The 15,240-nt window shown below is 42.9% G+C and overlaps 1 protein-coding gene across 1 annotated transcript in view; it reads left to right on the top strand.

Moving 5' to 3' along the window:
* LOC144055132 (alpha-1,6-mannosylglycoprotein 6-beta-N-acetylglucosaminyltransferase B-like) overlaps positions 1 to 13,246 on the top strand; it is an 88,051-nt gene extending 74,805 nt beyond the window's left edge. The window contains 8 exon segments of the mRNA XM_077570851.1: positions 3,391 to 3,524; positions 4,526 to 4,677; positions 6,458 to 6,613; positions 6,731 to 6,877; positions 7,184 to 7,300; positions 8,727 to 8,801; positions 10,296 to 10,573; positions 12,366 to 13,246. Coding sequence (XP_077426977.1) covers positions 3,391 to 3,524; positions 4,526 to 4,677; positions 6,458 to 6,613; positions 6,731 to 6,877; positions 7,184 to 7,300; positions 8,727 to 8,801; positions 10,296 to 10,573; positions 12,366 to 12,564 — 1,258 coding nt within the window. The 3' untranslated portion in view covers positions 12,565 to 13,246.
* The last annotated feature ends 1,994 nt before the right edge of the window (positions 13,247 to 15,240 follow it).

Below are 15,240 nucleotides of genomic sequence, written 5' to 3'. Positions count from 1 at the left end.
CTGTGTGTAAGTTTGTAGCAGTAGCATTCAATGCTAATCTCTGTTAGCTTGTGTATGTTGCGTATTGATATCAAGCTAGCAGACTTAACGACTTGACATGCCTGTGTGTAAGTTTGTAGCAGTAGCATTCAATGCTAATCTCTGTTAGCTTGTGTATGTTGCGTATTGATATCAAGCTAGCAGACTTAACGACTTGACATGCCTGTGTGTAAGTTTGTAGCAGTAGCATTCAATGCTAATCTCTGTTAGCTTGTCCATGTTGCGTATTGATATCAAGCTAGCAGACTTAACGCCTTGACATGCCTGTGTGTAAGTTTGTAGCAGTAGCATTCAATGCTAATCTATGATAGCTTGTGTATGTTGCGTATTGACATCAAGCTAGCAGACTGGATATTGTATGGTTTGGTTGAGCATTCTGCGTTTTGAATAAACAATGTTTCATTTTCTTGTTTTATGGGTCAATGGTGTCCCTACTGTTGCTCTGCGTAGGTTAAAGTAGCAGTCAATGCTAATCTCTGTTAGCTCATCTGCATTTCACATTGACATCAAGCTAGTAGACTTTCAATATTGTATAGTTTAGTTGCGCATTTTGCGTTTTACATAAACAATGTTTAATTCTCTCGTTTTATGGGTCATTTGGGAGGCTGTCCAGGAGTGCTTGCAGATATTTAACTTTTTTCTGGTTAACATGCGTCCGGTGTATTGCCTGGCGGAAGAGATTTTGCTGCCCATTAATTTTTTCTGTTGGCTGTGATCAGATGGGAAGGCCCTCCCTCCGGTGGATGCCGGGGTCTGTTCAACAAACGTTCCCCACCAAGTACCATGTTTAGAAAGTTGAACATAAAAAATAATGCAACATTTCCATCCTTTTGGTGAACTTCTTTTCTGGCTTTGAAAAAAAAGAATGTAAAATTGTCATTGTAAAATCAATTTACAGGAGAGAAACTGAAATTAAAGTATTGCCGTTACTACGCTAATATCGATCAATATTAAATGCCAATGTTGCTATTGATATTTGGATCAATCCGCCTACAAGCCATGTTGAAGCCATCTTTCAGCATCAAGCTGTATTACTGCAGGAAGTCTCCTTCTACGTTTAGCATTCCCATTTGTGCTATTTCTTTAGCGGCGGGCATTTGAACTGAACTAATCCATTTGTGTCTGGCGACACAACAACAAACTGTTTGTCCGCCTGTCTGTCTCTTGTCTGTCCCTGCGTGAGTCTGTCTTATTTTCTTTTTTCATGTCTATTCCACTCTGTGTGCTTTCACCATTGCTCAACCTCATTCTCGTGCTTGCCTTTGTCTGTCCTTGTCTGCCCGTCGCGCTCTCATCTCGGTCTCTTTTGGTGTGCCCGTCTTTCTGTCCGTCTACCAGCTTATCTGTCTCTGTATGGATTTTTTCCTCTGTGCTTCTGTCTGGAACTGCGCGTGGCTTTGCTTTATCTCACCATCGCTGTAATTTTCTTTTTTCTGTTTGCATAAATGTGTCAAATAATTTTCTGCGGCTCACAAAAAAAAATTAGCGGAAGCATGACCAGGAGAGTGCTCGTGAATGGTTAGAGGTCTCTGCCTTTCATCTAAAGTTTTCCTCGTCAAGATCTGGAGCAGCTCAGTTAAGCCTTGTGGCGCAGAGAAGCCTCATTAATCAATTGTTCTGGGGCTTTGGAGCCTTTCAGCTCCATTTAATTACTCCCGTTTCATGTTTTCTATCATTCCAAATGTTCTTATGCTGTGTCCTGATGAGACAATACTGAAATATGTTGCGCTGTGAATGAAGCATACGCTCTAATAACGAGCACACATCCCGACACGAACCCGAGAGAATCGAGTCGTGTCCAGAAAAATAATAATGTGATGGATAGTCTGTAATACAGTACAGAATAATTTAGATTAAATATTATATTTATCAGGCATCCATTTTCTATAGCCCTTGTCCTCATTATTTTTACGAGTGAGTTGGGTCTGATTGGCAGACAGACAGTCACAGGAACACGTATAGACGAACAAGAATACATTTGCAAAAAAAGATTTTCAACATGCCAATTTAACCGAGTAACGGTAAGTAAATATTATCCGTACGGTTCATTTGCCTGAAGTTGGGTAAAAAAAAAAAAAACACCCTTGGCCACTGTATAAGGAAATTTAGTATATTTTCAACATCATGCAGCTGTTGGTTGTCTTTTTTTTTTTTTTATTGTGGCATCCAACCATTTTCAGTAGGAGGGTGTGAAAGAAAATACTGTACTGCCTCTCTTCACTAATGCATCACCGCAGCCAATTGGTAAATTTGTAGAAGCTCCAGCCTGGAGACACAGATGGAGGATATATAAAAAATAAAAAAATAAAAAAAAGTCCAATTCCAAGCTGGCAATGCCCAAGCTATGATATGCACCGCCATCATCCCAGTCATTTTAAAGCCATTTAAAACCAACTTGTGTGCTTAGAGAACGACAAATTTGCATAATTATTGTCTCGACTGCTTGTGTGGTCAAACAAAAGGCTGACTAACGGTTTAAATAAACGTGAGCGTGTCAAATGCTCACTAGTTAACATCAGCCGAGCCCTGGCGAGCCATTTAACCTAAATTAGCCTCTCACGCTGAACTCCTGCTTGGACCTCTTATCAAATAGTGATCGCTTTCCGACAGGGCGATATGTGATAGGGCAACTAGGGAGGGGAAACCGAATACAGTGCAGTATTTGACTTTTTTTCATTAATAATTCACTCTGTGCTTTCTCTTGACCATCATTTTGCAGGGTGATTTAAATACATACTTATTTTACATTTGTAGCATCGTGAAGGTTAACCATGTTGGCTTCCACTGCATCTTTATTGAATTTATAACAATACCACACCTCAAACAGCTGTGCATGGTACATTTCATCCCCTATTTGCGGAGGTAAGTGCCCAGTTACATTTTTTTTTTTCCCCCCACATCGGTGTCGCTTTATTTAATCCTATAAAAGTGTCATCACAGAAGCGAGGGCGTTGACACCAATGTCTCTGTATGAGCCGCTTCAATAGACCATCAAACGCAATAGTAGCAGAACATGCATTTGTGTTAGGCGTGTGCTTGATGTACCGATACATCTACTGGCCTTGTGAGACGAATCGTGAATCACAGTCATTCCCTGTCTCCGTATCACACGGCTCCATCGCCAGACATGAAACGAAAACGCTATGTTTTGAGCTCCCACTACTCTAAGCATGAGATTCCGATTAATATTGCGCTTATGGAAAAATAACGAAGCCACCTTTTCTGACACTGCTGTCGATTGGCCCTCGGGCTCGCATTTATGAGCATCACGTGAACAAACCCCAGAACTGAAGTCCAGGTGACTTTTTTTTTTTTTTTTTTTTTGAAAGTGGCCGTGTCGTGTCGTTGCAGATGTCACATCCGAGTGATTGACACGTTTGGGACGGAGCCGGCTTACAACCACGAGGAGTACGCCACTCTGCACGGCTACCGGACCAACTGGGGCTATTGGAACCTGAACGCCAGGCAGTACATGACCATGTTCCGTAAGAAGCAAACATTGTGACATATGAAAACATAGAACATACGAAAACTCCACCCAGGAAGGCCGAAACCTGGACTCCATCTTACGTCCTGTGCACAACGAGGCGGAACGTTGTAACCAGTCAGCCACCGTGCCGCCCTATCCATCTATGCAGCCCCACTCGTCTAAATTTGGTATTCTGGTTAATATTGCGTTAGTGGAATATTAGTTGGGCAGCAAAATCCAGCAGTTTTTATCGATATCAGAAGGCGGCCATTTTGCCTCTTGCTGTCAAGTGAAAATGACATCACACTTGCTCAGGTAACAGCTTCAGAAAACAGGTGAGCTGTGATTGGTCGTTGCCTGAGCGCTGAGCAACCGTGATGTCATCTTCAGTCGACAGCAAGTGGCAAAATGGCCGCCCCATGATATGGATGAATCCAGCTGGATTTTTCTGCATAACTCATATTTCACAAACGCAAGATGAATCGTAATGAATCGTAACCCCTTTAAGCGGCGGCCATTTGACGAACGTTTGCGCTGTTGTTTGATTTAACGGTGCCTATTTCCAGCGGCATCACCGTTAACAAGCTGCGGCTGCACAAATGTACGCGCGATGTTACGTTTTTGTTCAAAGCACTTATTGTTCTCTGCCTCCTTAGTGCGACTCGCTGAATTATTGGCTACATTACTTGCTGCTCTTCTCACATTCACTTGTAAAGCAGTCGGCTGTAGCGGCGCCATTATCGTCTTTCTGTTGGCGCTCATGTTTCACTTTGACTACCTGCCTACTGAGACTAAACCCACACACTCGTGTCGTATGTATCCATGAGCCAACAGCAGCTGGCTCGTGGACAATGACGATTTATAATACTTTAGGCGTGCAGCTGTAGGGCCGAATTAGCAGCGGAATGAAACAAACCGGGACGCTCTTTTGTATCTCACTCAACTGCACGGCTGTCTTTGTCGTCCTCCTTTTTTTGTCTCACCGCGCGACAACGTGCCCCGTTCGCCCGCATTTAGCTCACACGCCAGACAACTCCTTCATGGGCTTCGTGTCGGAGGAGCTGAACGGCACGGAGAAGCGGAACATCCAGCAGAGCAAAGTCAACAGCATGGCGGTGGTGTACGGGAAGGAGGCCAGCATGTGGAAGGTACAAAACAACAAATGACAAGTGAGGCTTGATGATGCCACACGAAAGCTTCCATTTTGGCAGCAACACACAAAACCAAATTGGTTTGGGAATCCTCCCTGGTTGCTCGGTTCCCATTTTTGTTGAGTTCTGTGATACCCGAATGTATTGCGGTATGTGGTGTCACTGTCGAGCATTGCATATTCACATTTTTGTTTTGTCCCTTTCTCACATTGCATCCGTCTTCTCCGACACAAGCTTCAGGTAAGACCGTTTTTGAAATGTAGTCACTAACAGCTGTTGCATGTTTGCTTCTCACGATAGGCTTTCATTTCCAAAAGTGTAGAACACTGAATGCACACGTGTTGTTTGCATTGGTTTAGCATCCGGCACATGGTTTAGCAAATACACATAATTATAATTTGCGTATGCATTTTTTTGCTTCAATTTTCATAAGATCTATCTTTACTTGCTCCAAATAAAAATGGTGTGATTCAAGCCAGCACTTTTTTTTTATCACACATATTGAAGCTGTTAAAATCTGTCCTGGAGCTTTTAAGAGTGTTAATGAGTGTTATCTCTGTGTATAAACGATCCTCACTTGGTCTCCACAGATACTTAAAAATGAGATTCTGTTTTTTGAAGGCCTTGAACCATCCTTAACCCTGGAGAACCCACGGGGTCAAATTTGGCCCCTATAAATTCTTCTACTCAAATAACAAAGACCTTTTTTTTTCTTTACAAATTTAACTTCAAAAGTTCAGAGTGCCACTTCTGACCCCTGCATGGGGCCATCTAGTGGATGAATATTGCACTTACATGAGCCAGAGTGGTGGTGACAAGATGGCTGGCAACATGTTGTTTTGTTGAGCTGGAAATCAATCCAAACAAAACCATCTTCTCAGCAAACCATCAAGATGGTAAAATTGTGTTTTTTTTTTGTTAATCTATTTCATATCATGTTGCAGAATGCCTAGGAGTATGTTTTTTATAGATATATTTTGATAAATTAGCAACTCTGAGCTAGTTTAAAAAAAAAAGGGTTAAAATTGAAAAAACATATTTTGGTGTTCAGTGAACTTATAGCAGTCATTTAATGTTCATAATTCATAATTTTCCAAAGAAGAAAAGGGTTCTTGGGTTCTCCAGGGTTAAAACACTTAAACCTTAAATATGCTAAATCAGGTATCTAAAAATGGTCGCGTTGTTGTCCAATTCTCCATGCAGCTCAAAAATGATATTTCCATGATGGATGGATGGATGGGCGGATTTTGGCAGTGACACAAATCCAGCTACGACATAATACAGATCTTAACTCCTGGAGCTAAATTGCCCCGCAAACTACAGTACGTTAATACACAGCAAAGGAGAATTCAAGACGGCTGTGTTCGACCTTCCAATAATTCGTATCGTCTGCCGCTGGTGGTTCTCCAAGTAATCTCTCTCTGGCCGGGGAAAATCCCTGCGGAGAAGCAGATCGATCAGACCTGCCTCCAGTTACGGCTGGAGGATTAACGGGGTGAGGGGGTCAGAGTGCAGGGATACAGTGTGTACACTGGACCCAGTCCTACGCCCCCCCACCCCCCACCCCCACCCCGCCTCGTCTTTTGTGTATTTTTTTTTGTTTTAGCGGTTTGTTTTGTGCTGCTTTGAATTGGACATTTCAAACAAGGCCATCTTTAAACCTCATTTGAATAAAAAATAAAAAATAAAACTTTAGCATAGCTCCCTCAATAGTCCAGGTAAACAATGAAAACAATATCATGCTCCTTTAACTAACGTAACCCACCTGACCTTTTGTGCGGCTCGCGCTTCCCATCAGGGCAAAGAAGGTTTCCTGCAGATTCTCCACAAATACATGGAGGTCCACGGCACGGTGTACTACGAGACGCAGAGGCCGCCAGAGGTTCCGGCCTTTGTCAAGAACCACGGCCTGTTGCCCCAGCATGAGCTCCAGCAGCTGCTGCGGAAAGCAAAGGTGAAGAACGCTCAGGGAAATGTTACATTTCTTATGTTTTGTGTCAAGGAAAACAGATTTAAAGTCCGATTGTCACATATATTCAAATAATTTATGCGCCTATGCCTCTGTCTGCAGCTCTTCATCGGCTTTGGTTTTCCCTACGAAGGCCCCGCCCCCCTGGAAGCAATAGCCAATGGCTGCGTCTACCTGCAGCCCAAATTTAAACCGCCTCACAGCTCGCTCAATCACGAGTTCTTCAAAGGAAAGCCCACGTCGAGAGAAGTACGGGAACCTTGACTCTCCCTGCCCGGTTGTTTCCTCATCAAGTATGATGACGTCATGCGTGGCACACCTGGCAATTCGTTGAGCGGCCTCCATTCCATGAAACTGTCCAAAATGTCTATACCAGGATTTTATAGTGCTTCATTTTATATACTTGAGCTATTAAATCTCGTTTTATTCTTGGTATAAAACGGGCCAAGGCCATTCAATCTCTAGGCCAGAGGAAAAGTTGACCATGGCTAGTGCGGTATTTCATTTTCACAGAAAATATCCAAGATAAAAAAAAAAGTTGTTGTTGTTGCGCAGGTGTCGTCGCAGCACCCGTACGCGGAGCAGTACATCGGCAGGCCTCACGTCATGACCGTGGACTACAACAACTCTGTGGAGTTTGACGCTGCCATCAGAGAAATTATGAGGACAAAGGTACTGAGTGGCACCCAGCAAAAAAAAAAAAACGGCCATTTTGGGCCTTTTAGGCAACATCAAGGTTCTCTTTTTTTTTTTTTTTTTTTACTGGAATGTATTGATGGCATTTCAATAGGGAAAATGGATTTTATACATGAATACATAGTTATGCGTGAGCTTGGTCATGAAATGCCTTTTTTTTTTTTTAAATCTGCTATTAAAATAAATCCAAATAAATCTAAAGCTTGCCTTTTTTAAATAAAAATGCTTAAAGCAGAATCACCCCTCGCAGTTTTAGGTGAGCCTCGTTAATAAAAGAATCTGCTAAGACCGACGAGAGTAATCCAACAAAAAATAATATGGCTAAAACGCTGTTATCGCCGTCTCCCAGCACCTCTTTGATCAACTTAATAAAATATACTTTGTTCAATCTCACTGTGCGGCCGGGCTGGCTGGGGATCCATTGCGCACCCTGCTCTAGATGAGTGTAATTAATTAGCGTAAAGCAGCAGTCAGGCATGTGATTGGTCTGGCTGGAGAGGGTGAGCATTCATGGCATTGTATGAGACTGCAAATTGGAAATTTCAATACATTTTATTTTTAAGAAATTATTCAGATGTGCGACGTACATTGTAAGTGCATCCAAACTTCAAGTGAAAAAAATCGCTACTTTCTTGTGGTGGTCTCTTTTTCGTTTTGGCTTTATTCAGGCCAATATTTCGTCAGATCTCTGAGGGTCATCTGATGGAGCCCTTCATGCAAAAAAAAAAGAAAAAACACACCATTCCGCTCTTCTCCTGGCACTTATCTATGCACACATACACACCATTACACATGACCGCAATAAGATTGCGAATAGTTTTGAGATGATGACATTTTTTTGTATCAGCCCGGCGAGCCCTACCTACACATTATGGCCATTATCTACAAAGCACACATACATTTCACACGCACACGTTCTGTTCAGTCATGCAGGACAAAGCAATCTCTCGCTGTCTGACGAGTCATCGTGTTCCCATAAATCTTTCTTTCTTTCTGTCTTCCCATCAAACGGATCTTGATGTTTTTTAAGATAAAAAAAAAAAAAAAGAAAAGAAAAAGTCTTATGAAAGTAGATCAGCTCTCCCGCCATCCTTAAAATGCATCATCATGCATTGTGCATGTGTGGCCTAATTCTCTGGCACCTTTCGCCTCCAATCTGATTGCTTTATGCTGTTATTTCTACACTTATAGATCACTCCGGCGGCTAATTGGGCAAATAAAGAATTTTAAGCACGCGCCTCACAGCAGGAAAAAAAAAAAAAAAGCATAGCCATCCGTCCGTCATCCACGCCGCTTAGAATGGAGTCCATCAGGCTCAAATGATGCAGGCCAGCCGGCGACGGCGAAGTGACCGCCGCGTTGAATATGCGACATGATTGCGAGCGCTGTTTGTGTGTTGCAGGTCGAACCGTACCTGCCTTACGAGTACACGTGCGAGGGCATGCTGGAGCGAGTGCACGCCTACATACAGCAGCAGGTGAGATGCGCCATGAGTGGGCACTTTTTATTTCTAAAAAGACACATTGGCTGGGTCTTTTGTAGAGGGGGTCAAAGTTCAAATGTTTATTTTAAAATGATTTATTTGAATGACATACGTCATTCTCATTGCAAAATCTTGCTTATTGTTAACTTATGATTAACCAATATAAAAATAACATAAAAAAGGAGGCTTTAAGCTGTTTAATGCCTTATCCAGTTGAGGTTTACTGTCAAATCAAACATAAATCGAACGTGTCCACCGTGTACTCAAAATGGCCAAACTGCCTAAAGAAAGGCCCAGTTAATACTAAAGCTAGTTAGCATTAGCATCTATGTTGCAGCGCTTTGACCCTTTGACACAAATAGTTCAGCCACAACATTGAAGCAGACAATATAACAGTTCTCACAGTCATCTATTCTTTATCCTCTGCGTAGAACGGCTATTTTTTATTTTTTTTCCATATATATATATATATATATATATATATATTTATTTATTTATTTGGGCAGGTTACATTTATGTATGCAATTTATTTGTTTTGAAAAGGTGTCCTCTGATTTTATAAAATGCAATATTATCGAGTTCCATTTTTTTTTCATCAAAATACTCATTACAACAACTGTTCTTGTTGTTTGTGAGGAAAAGGCTAGAGTGGATTAATGACGTTTACTTTCATGTCATTGGGGAAAAATATTTTCGATAGAAGTGTTTGGAATTAAAAGCAAATTAAATGTGTCTCTCAAGGTACCACTGTATTTCTAATAAATCAATGATTCGGGAGACGAATGAAAAATAAAAGTAAATCAATTTTAGGGGGAAATGGCAGCTACAAATTAGCCGCTATATAACAGAACCTTTGATCATGTAAATGCTTGATGGGCCAGATTACAGAAAGGCAATTTATGCTGCCTGTACACTAATCAAAATATTATGATATTAAAGTCGAAGTTGACCCCCAATGGCTATGCCTTGCTGACCGCAGGTGATCCTGGGACCGCAGTTTGAGAACCACAGCACTAAAGTACATTAAACAGCACTTGACCACATCTCCTCAATATCTTTGAGCCACTTGTCAGTTTCTCTCAACACTCTCACAAATCGAACCCCTCCCTCCGGGTCCCCAAGCACTACATCTGATGACATTGATGAAATAGGGACGAGTCATGCAAGAAGCGATGCGCCCAGATGATGTATTTGTAAGCGCGGACGGCAAGCAGATGATGATTTGTATTTTGAGAGTCCTTTTCATTATTTACAGCTCGGGTGACAGTCGTGACTAAAGACTGTTTAGTAAACGTTTGAGTGCCTCGAGTTCGCTGGCCGCACAACTCGGCCTCTCTTCAAAGCAATGTGTTTTTTTTAAAGTTTGACGTTTTTGAGCCTCAAAATGTGAAGTACAATACGTTGACGTTACATACAAAAAAGGGCTACGGATTTTTGCTATTTGTTAACCAAATTTGCCAAATGATGACGTCGCGTTTCCCCTTTTAGGACTTCTGTGCCCCGGAGCCACCGTTCGTCCCCGCCAACGTGTCCAGGCAAGGCTCGGCCGGCGTCGCGAGGCCTCTCTTTGTGGCCCTGCCCAACTCCACGGCCCTGGGCTGGGCGCCCGACGTGGCCCCCCCTCCCGGCGCCTGGCCCCCTCTCAGCTCCCTGCGGCTGCTCGTATCGCAAGAGGGCGAGTCGTGCGTGGAGGCGTGCCGGGGCCACGGCTTCGTCTGCGAGCCCGCTCACTTTCGCTTCGTCAACAACAAGGAGGCTCTGCGCAGGTACGGCGACGCTGTCCTGGAACTTTTCTGACACATCAGGTTCAGATTGTTACTTTTCAATGTGTTCATACAGTTTTTTTTCTGTCACCGCCAAAATCCATTGTAGTGCGCCATGTAGAAATATGAACACACGGTATGTATTTGTGTTCTTCAAAACAGGAGCTTATGTTGAGAGTAAAATAGCGCGCGTGTGTGTAGTGTGCGTCGCTCTCCACACACTCCCCTCCAGTCAGTCATGTTCCTTCTTTATTTTTGCTTCATCCTTCAATCATCTCTCGCGCACGTGTAGTTGACATCTTTTGTGTTCCGGGCTTTAAAGAGATGTTGTTCTTTTTCAGTTCTGTCATTTTTGCGTGTGCCGCGCGCGTGTGCCGTAACGATCTTTCATCTCGTACCTGCCTAACCGCTCCTCCAACGCCCTTGTTGCTTCCCCACTAAATCTTAACATCTCAGTCAGTGAATTTTCGCACCCTTGTGCAGCCGCTTTCTACCCGTCTGAAATGCATATTTTGTGTTCAGTGGCAATGTTCAGAAAGGGCACCTCATGAAAGGTTTTGAACATGTTTTTAACCAGCAAATGAGCCTACTTTTTTTTTTTTTTTTTCTACCGTGGGCCCCTTTACTTGTTCTAATTGATCATAGCTGCCCTCGCTGGTTATAAACAGTAGCAGCTCTTCGTTCTGACTGCTGGATCCGAGATTTAACACAACAAATTGGCCAGCGCTGACTTTTAACAAATCTTTTAGGATCTCTTATCCCATTGATTATTCAATCAATGACCCGTATTGTTTTTATTTTCTCGTTGAGGCGGCTCCTTCTGTTGGAGTAAGTTTCGCTAAAAAAAACAAGTAAAAAGGAAAACACATCGATAAACTGAGGTTAGACTAAATTAGAGCTCAGACTCACACAAATAATCCACATTTGATGTTGGACATTGAATAACCAAATCAACTCAAATAGGTTACACAATGTACTTTTTGCCACACACAAAAAAAAAAAAAAAACACGTCAGAGTCCAAAAAATGAAAAATCCAATTTGATCAAAATGGTAAGTGCTTTTATCTTGATCATTTGTTTATAAAGCCATATTCACTTATCTTATTCAAACGTATCTGAGTGTACGCGACACTGTTACATTTCTTAGTTTAAAATGTCAATAAAATTTCTTAAACCTACAGGATGCCACGCTGTCCCCTGGCTAGGCGGTGGAATTGCAGGATGCTTTTTCTCTTTAGTCCCATTTTAAATCCGCCTGCGTCTCTACTAGCCTCATCCTAGCTTAGCACTAAGCTACTTCGTCTCTCGGGTCCAGCATCCAAGTTTGCAAACTCAACTTTTGTTTGTTGCTAGCATAATATTAGCTGGCCAACAGCGAGGTGTTAGCAGACGAAATATTCCCATAACTACTTCTTTATACCCACATGTAGCTTTCATGCATGTGCACTCCCCACACAGATACGTCATACATACAAAGACAAATGAGCAGATTCTGATTCTGCATTTGTTTTCAACGGACAATTCACAACTCAATTCTGTGACCTCAAAACACGCCTGCAGAACCTCAACTGCGTAAACCAAACTGTCAAGAGTTTTTACGTGATCTGCCTGCTGTTCCGCCAGTGGCCTGTTGGTGGACTCAAGGAGTTTCCGATTCCTCATAGTTGTGAGTGAAGAAGAGCCATATTCTCCCTTTACATTGGCGTTTACATTACGTTTTTGTCAGTGAGTCTCCAGTAATGTTATCGCTGAAAAACTTTTTTTTTATCATCACCCTGTTTGTGTGCCCCTGAAGGTTGGAGGTGCAGTGCGAGGCGCTGGACTCGGAGATGAACCACGTCCTCCCGGCCTTCTCCGTGTTGCGACGCGAGTGCGGACTTCAGCGCGAGCCGCTGCTTTTCAGCTGCGCGGGCCACTCGCCCAAATACAGACGCCTGTGCCCCTGCAGGGACTTCCGGCGCGGCCAGGTGGCGCTGTGCAGGGACTGTCTCTGACCGTGGGACGCGATGCGGTGGAAGAATTTGACGGCGAGGCAATTTGCCCGAGAGTGCAAGGAGGCAGCCTCGGCTGTGAAATAGTGAAGGAAGGAAGCACTATGCATGGATTTCAAGTGCTACACAAGGCACCAAGGTACGATATGATGGAGCTTCCTATGTCACCGGGTGGCCGAGTTACTCATTTGGAGCATCGGTTGAGACGAGTGGAGCGTAGCCTGCCCCCTGGAGGACACTTGAAGAACACATCCGTTCATTTTGGAATCTTTAGTTCTCACTTGAGAGGCTGCGGTGTCATTCCTTCGCACGCGCGGACTCGGACGAGAAGGCGAGCACAGTTCAATATCCAATCTCCTCTCAGCGCACGAACAAAAGGGAGACGGACAAGCGGGGGTTGTATCACCACCGCCCCCACCCCCACCCCCTCCTCCATACACTACACCTCCTCCCCTTCCGTCGTCGATTGGCAGAGTCGTTTATCAGACCGGGCCCCCGAGTCGGAGGCAACATCGCTCAATGTAATCATCTGTGGTCACAAAAGGCGGGAAAACGAGCAGAGAGGACACAGACAAAGGCGACAAAATAATTTTTCAATGAATACGCTCAAGTGGATTTTTCAGAGTCCTCGGGGGCCGCCTGATGGAGGAGACGTCATCAAATAAAAAGATCATCATGGATCAAAGCCTCACGCTGTCTTCTTTGCTTGTCTATGATCCGTCAGGTGTGTCCCAATGGTATGTCGGCAGTGTCGAACTTGTATCCGTCACGGGTCACACCATAGTTACAAGGCAGCTTATAATGGCAGAAAAGGTGGGGTTCACTTTTGGGATCGGGACCGAGGCCTGACTTGCTTATGTGAATTGTTTCAACTGTACCTAAACTACAAAACGTCGTCCAAAACAGTTTAATATCATTTCCTATCATTACCGTTAAAATTGATTAAAATGATTTTGATCATTTATTACTTTTTGTATATATTTTTTTCAGCTCGTCTGCATGCTCTTGAACCTCAAATATGCAGAATTATGACAGGAAGGGAACAGAATGAAAAACAAACCGAACAGTCTGAATTATATTATAAAAAAAACTAATAATGGCGTTTTCTTCATGCTTTGTATCTCGGAGAGGCATTTTAACTGCCGCATTCCCATGATGCCGTTTTAATTCAGGTAACAAATTTGACGCGCTGCCAAACGCACGTCGCTGGCAAGAAGCTGAACTGCACTGTTTTACAGACGAGGCGTGTGGTTCGAGAACGTGAGGCTTTTTCTCATGACGATAACGGTGCCATCAAGTGTGATACTTGATGAGTTCCCGCAGCCAAAAGCAGGTCTGACGAAGGTTCTACTGTAGCAGTGAATATCATATGGGGCGCATTTATGGAAGTGGAGCAACCGGCAGCTTCAAGCTGAGGTGAGTCATCAATTGTTTTATTCAAAATGTGTAATAAACTCACATTAAGTATCTCAAGCTGCAGTGAAGCTTGATATGTTTTTTTTTAAGCCATTGTGATCAATACAAACCAACACCAAAATGGCAAAATAGAGATAATAAAATATTCAATCTAATAAATTATGAATTATTAAAGCGCTCGTTTGTGCGCACGGCAGCATCTAATCCATCGAATATTGCCGCGCTAAATGTAAAGTGTTTATGTGGCAGGGAGACCGAGCGGGAAGGAATGCTTTTATCGCAACCATCAGATATTAATTTGAGGACATAAAGCGACTGTCTTCATCAAGGTGACTTTGACACGAAGCAGACAAACAAGCCAGGTGGGTTTTTATTCGTCTTGTGTTTATTTTCCTCTTTAATTTGCGTGTCCTTCACCTGACGCTGTATGTAAAAATGCTCTTTAACTTGACTGAAATATATATCATCCTTTTTTTATTTAAAGATTATGCAAATGCACAAATTGCGAGGATGTTACGTGCCACCCCCCCCCCCCTTCAGCCTGTGTTGACAACTTTATTGGTGCTTGCAGCCTAATTGGCTTGTTATCACTCCCGTTTGGTGTGTCAGCTTCCGTCCGATTGCGAATGAGACGCACGCCCGAGCGCAATGTTTATGCTGTTTCAACAACAATTAATCAGCTCAGGAACAGATTGATAAACACGGCAGGACAAGTGAGGAGCCAACAGGGATGTTAAATGCACGACGACACAAGAAACGTGTTTGTTAGAATCGGATGTTCCTGAAGGAGTGCAGTGACAAACGTCAATAAGCAAATCGATCAATATTGTAACCGTCTTGAGGATATAAACGGATCCTATCCGATCACCGTCGCTGGACACACACAACTAAAACATGGAAAATCGTAGCTAGCTCTTTGACTGCCAAGTGTTTTCAGAAAAGGGATGCCGTGGGTGCCAGCCGATTTAAGCATTTTGACTGATCTTTCAAGGTCCACAGAAAATTATGTGTTTGGACTATGGAAACACACATACTACCAAATGAAAGATTGGACTCTCATCTTCAGAAAAAAAAGTTTGTTTCTACCTTCTTCCGTTTTTCAGTAATCAACAATAGAAAATGGTTAGTTTCACCTCTGTTTTGAAAAAAAACGTCTTTTAACGTCTTTGGCACTCATCCATAGGATTTTACTAAACGTTATTTAATGTTTTTGGCAGTCAAAGAGTTAATTATATGCTTTTGGTGGTATGTCAAACTCATTCA

The sequence above is a fragment of the Vanacampus margaritifer genome, chromosome 7 (genome assembly GCF_051991255.1).
Source record: "Vanacampus margaritifer isolate UIUO_Vmar chromosome 7, RoL_Vmar_1.0, whole genome shotgun sequence".
Taxonomy (NCBI): domain Eukaryota; kingdom Metazoa; phylum Chordata; class Actinopteri; order Syngnathiformes; family Syngnathidae; genus Vanacampus; species Vanacampus margaritifer.
Note: the sequence above shows the minus strand (reverse complement) of the source record. Positions and strands in the feature narration are given on the sequence as shown.